Source organism: Vollenhovia emeryi, unplaced genomic scaffold (genome assembly GCF_000949405.1).
Source record: "Vollenhovia emeryi isolate VEMERY1.0 unplaced genomic scaffold, V.emery_V1.0 DF940088.1, whole genome shotgun sequence".
Classification (NCBI taxonomy): domain Eukaryota; kingdom Metazoa; phylum Arthropoda; class Insecta; order Hymenoptera; family Formicidae; genus Vollenhovia; species Vollenhovia emeryi.
In genome coordinates this window covers 5970-10829 of record NW_011966278.1, presented here as the reverse complement: position 1 = coordinate 10829, position 4860 = coordinate 5970, and the positions used below count along the sequence as shown (strand labels likewise).

The window sequence follows — 4860 nt, the reverse complement described above, 5'->3', positions numbered from 1 at the left end:
ATGTCAAGGCTGACAGCCAACGCCACTCCCCCCCCCCGGAGACAGCCCGGTCCGCGAGGGCCTTAAGGCTCAAGACAGCATCGGCTGTCGAGCGGCCCTCGCGGAACCCGTACTGGCAGTCCGCCAGATCCGGGCCCGCTGGTAAACAGCTGCCTGAGACGGCCCTCGAGGACGCGCAGCGCCAAAACCCAGGCCTTACCGGGGATGCCGTCCGGCCCCGGGGCGGTGTTCTTCGCCCGTAGCCTCCTGACGGCAATCCCCAGTTCTACCTCTGTAACCCCCAAGTCATCGCTCCAATCGGGGGCATCTTGCCCTTCCGGAGCGACTATCGCCGGAGAAGACTCCCCTTCCCCTTCCGGGAAGAGGGAGGCGACAATCCTCTCCAGCACCTGGGGGGGGGGGAGAACCTCATTGGGTGGGGGCGCCCTCGTGCGGAGTTTCCCCCTCACGATGTTATAGGGCCGCCCCCAGGGGTCTTTATCTAAAGTCCCCAAGAGGTCCTCCCAGGCCTGGGCCTTTGCCTTGCCTATTGCCCCCCGCAGAGTCCCACGTGCAAGCACGTAAGACTGCTGCAGGGTTTCCTCCACCGCCATGTCGCGCTGACGTCTGCGACGGGCGCGGGCGTACTGGCGTCGCGCGCGCACACACTGTGCGCGGAGCTCAGCGAGCTCCTGCGACCACCAGTATACCTCACGCCGGGGTGGCGGCCGGCCCGCGCGTGGCATGGCCGTGTCGCATACACGTGTCATGTCCTCGCGCAGGCGGGCTGCCTCCTCTTCCACCCCTATCGGAGCAGTGCCATCCCTGCACCACTCCGTGACGATGGAGGCGGCAAGCAGCGCGTCCTCAGCCAGCCGCTTGAGCGTCCAGCGGGGTGGCCGGCTGTCGCCGCGTCCTGGGCGGGACCGGGGGGCCGTAAACTGAGGGGAAGCGGAGAGCTCCATCGTAATATAACGATGGTCGGACAGCGTCTCCGCCTCCTCCCGCACCCTCCAGCCCCTGATCCGCTGCGCGACCGCCGGGCTCGCGAACGTAATGTCCACGATCGAACTGCCCTGCGGCCGCACACAGGTGGGGGTCGACCCACTGTTAACTAACAGTAGGCTTTCCCCCCCCGCCCATTCTGCCAAGTCCTCGCCCCTTACATCGGTCCTGGGGCAACCCCAGTCCGTAGACCAAGCGTTGAAATCCCCCAGGACCAGAACACCCCTGGCCGATCTGTGCGGACCTAACGCCGCCCCAAGATCAGCCAGGGTGTCCTCAAATTGCTGGCGAGGACGGCGCGGCGGCGCGTAGACACCGGCCACGACAATTCCCTCCCATTCCACCAGCGCAAAGCCCCGGCCCCTGGCAAGGGGTACAAGAGGCAGTGCGCCGGTGGATCTCCTCTCGAAAAAGGTCACCGTGCGGTCAAGGTCCCCGTGGCTGCCCACTGGGACCCTGTACGGCTCGGTGACCACCATCAGATCGATCCCCCACTCCACCGCGACCTGCCAAGCAAGGTCCTGAGCCGCGCCGGAGTGGTTGACGTTAACCAAGAGGACCCGACGGGGGGTGAATTATACCACCCCCGTCGCGTCCTCCCGCGGACCATCCTCATCCGCGTCCATGGGGACGCCGGATGGAGAGTCCTCAGCCGCCGGGGTAGACCTTTCCCCGGCAGCAGACACTCCCTCTCCCTCTGCCAGCGCAAGGATCCCAGGCTCGTCCACCCAAGGGGTCCCCGCACCGGCAGGCGCATATTCCTTAGGCGCCTCCACATCCGTGCCCCCGCAGGACGCGGGGGCATCTGTTGCCTCTGGGGGACCCGTTTTAGGGGCCCCCTCAGGCGATATCACCTCCTGCGCAGCCGGTGTGGGGGGGACGGCGTCTGTCTCCATTGGCACCACCGTGACCCCCCCACCGGTCCCGCACGTTGCCTCAGGGGCGGGAGGAACGGCCTGAAGGTCTTGCCCTCCCGCCCCCGAGGGGGCCTTCTGCTTGCTGGTCGACCGAGACCGGCCCCTCATCTTCTTCCTCCTGTTCTTCCCCTTCTTGGAAGGGGAAGGGCCGGCCCCGACCGCCAGCTTCCCGCCTTTGCGAGAAGCAGCGCTCCCGCATGCGGTACTGCCTATTCTGTGTTCCGAGGGTTTCCCACTATCTGCACACGGTGTGCATCGGGGAGCCTCGGAGCACTGGGCCGACCGGTGTCCCGCAACGCCGCATCTAAAGCAGGCGCTGCTGCGGTCCACCGTCGCCTTGCATAGTGGCTTGGTGTGGCCAAGCCCATGGCACTTGAAGCACTGGAGCGGCCTTGGCTCCAGCGCCTCAATGCGGGCGGACACCCATCCGACGAGAATTCGTCCAGCGGCGGAGGCCTTACGTGCCGCCGCTACTGGACACCTTACCCATGTGGAGCCGAGTCCAATGGAGTTCACCGATACAACTCCAACTCGGACATCCTCCGCACGACGGCTGTCGTGCTCACGCGGAAGGGGGAGGAGTCTCCCTCATACGCGGGGGCGAAGTCGATGGTCAGAGCGGAGATTAACCTGCGTGACCTCGATACCGCCCCCTCAGATTTTTGTCGCTTTCCTGGGTCCCGGTGGCCTTCTTTGCGGCAGCCGCCCCGCTGCTCCCCCCCGCCAGTGCGACTCTTTGGGCATACGTCGCCCTCTGGTCGGGGAAGGGGAGAGCAGGGTTCCCGCTTTGCTGCTGCTGAGGGGGAAGGGGGCTGGCGGCGGCGCCCGCTCCTCCCACCCCCCTCTCCTTTGCTGGGAGGGGGGGGGCGAGAGGCGGCACCCGCCTTTCCCGCCCCCCTCCCCTTCTTCTTCTTCTTTTTCGACTTCCCTTTTGGGGCCTGTGGGACCCCCTGGGAGTCTTCACCCTTTTTCGGGCCCGTTGTCTGGACCCGAGTGGACTCCCCCTGCGCGACTCCCTGTTCAGGGCCCGATTTACCCAAGGGGGGACGGAAGGATTGCTCCGGCAACAGACGGTCCCTTATAGCGTCTATCCTCGCGTCCAACATCGGGCCCACTATCCGTATGACTAGGGGGCCCAACGTGTCCTCCAACATTGCCCGCATCCGCTCGACGACGCCGGACCGTGTCTCCTCTCTACCCGCCCTGCCACCTCCCCCCCGCACTGTCGTGGCGGGGGAGGGCTGGGCTGATTCCACTCTTTTACCCGAGCGCTTATTCCGCATCGCCCGCCCGCCGGCCTCCGGCTCGACGATATCCGAGGAGGAGGAGTGAGAAACGCGAGCCCGCCGTTTGGGTATCCCAGCGTACCTCAGTTCCCCCAGCTCAGCTCGGAGCCTGTCGACCTCCCCCTCTAGGCTAGCCACCTTACCCTCCAGGAGATGTTTCCTCTCTCGGAGGCGGTTCAGCTCTCCGGCTATGGTGCCGCGACGGATATTCTCCTCTATCTCCTCAAGGTCCCATGCCGCGTCTTTAAGGGCTCTGCTATGGGTCCCCTTGAGGTTTCCGGAGGTCGACTGGACGTTGCGGACCGAAGCCGCAGCCATCAGCAGACGCTGAAGTGTGTCCGGTTCGAGGGCCGCGAGGTCCTCCCCCGGTCCACCACCGTCCGTCGCGCTCCTCTTTTCCTTAAGACCCCTTCTGGGCCTTGGAGGGGGTTTGGGGATTATCCCAGCTGCTATTTCAGCCTGTCGCTTCTGAAAATCCTCCTCCCCCTCGCGCTCGATGTCAGTGTACTCCTGCTCATGGAGTTTCACTCTGGCCCCGTGTAGACCCACGCAACTACCCGATCCAGTGGCTTGGCTACGTGAGCGCTTAGCCTTAGACCGGACTCGTCCGTCCGAGGTCTCCGAGCGCCCATCTCGCGTCCCGTCTTGCGACATCAGCACGTCGGAGTCCTTCCGGGTGGCCGCTGTTGCTGCGTCTCCGTCCGACTCGACAGGCGCATTGGCGCTCCTCTTCTTGGCAGTGACTGAACGCTGAACCCCTGCCAGTCCAGCGTCCAACTCCTGCTGCAGCTTCATCGCCGCCACACTCACAAAGCACGGCTTGATCTTCTCCCCCAAGGGGCCGGTTGCACTCGACCTTGTGAGTCTTCGCGCAACCGCCGGGGATTGACCGGCCGACGCTGATCCCTTGAAGTGGGGGGCTATCTCTCCGACCTTCTGCTGCGGCTGCGGCAGATCTTCGGCCGCCTTGCCGCCGTCCCTCACCTCCTCCTCGTCCAAAATGGGGGTTGTGTTTGAGTTTGAGGCATCCATTTCTCTTTCATCCCCATACCGCGCGAGGCTCCGCCGACCGGGGTATACCCCCACCGGGCCACACCGACCGCGAGACATGACCACGGACGCCGATGCAGCCCGGGCCCCCGGGTTCCCCCGGGGGAGTCGGCATATGCCACAGGACGGGGGGATGCCGCACCCCGCCACTGGGCTCCAGCCCCCTACTCACCCCCACGCTCAATGCGTGGGGGTTTTCAGGGGTTCCGCAGCTCCAACCCTGCGGATACCTCGCGCGTGCTTGCCAAGGCCGGGGGGCCCCGCGGACAGACGGGAGTGTCGGGGGAAGCCCGCCCCCCCTTCACCCCGCCCGCCGCGGCGACCAGCATGGCTGCGTCTACCGCCGGGGGGTAGTCCACGCTAGGACACGTGGGCTATCACGTGGGCCCCCCGGCACGGGGCGCGACAGGGGTCGTTACTTCCCTCAGGCACCCCTCGTCCGAGCAGACTGCCGGGTCCGGGACACTGCCCGGGACCGCGACAGTCCCCTGCCGGCGACCTTCCGGACCCCGACCTGGGAAACGTCCCAGCGGCTCCGGAGGGCCCCGTGCCACCGAGCCCCGCCTCGGAATACGTCCGAGCGGCCCCGGCGACACGTCCCTCTCACCCCGGGCCCAAACCGG

General features: G+C 66.3%; 1 protein-coding gene across 1 annotated transcript in view; it reads right to left on the bottom strand.

The window, feature by feature from the left end:
- Positions 1 to 1559: 1559 nt before the first annotated feature.
- Positions 1560 to 4860, bottom strand: part of LOC105556341 — a 5652-nt gene continuing 2351 nt past the window's right edge. The window contains exons 3-4 of the mRNA XM_012003425.1: positions 2826 to 4401; positions 1560 to 2382 (exon numbers count right to left, since the gene is read on the bottom strand). Coding sequence (XP_011858815.1) covers positions 1560 to 2382; positions 2826 to 4401 — 2399 coding nt within the window. The remainder of the gene's footprint in view (positions 2383 to 2825; positions 4402 to 4860) is intronic.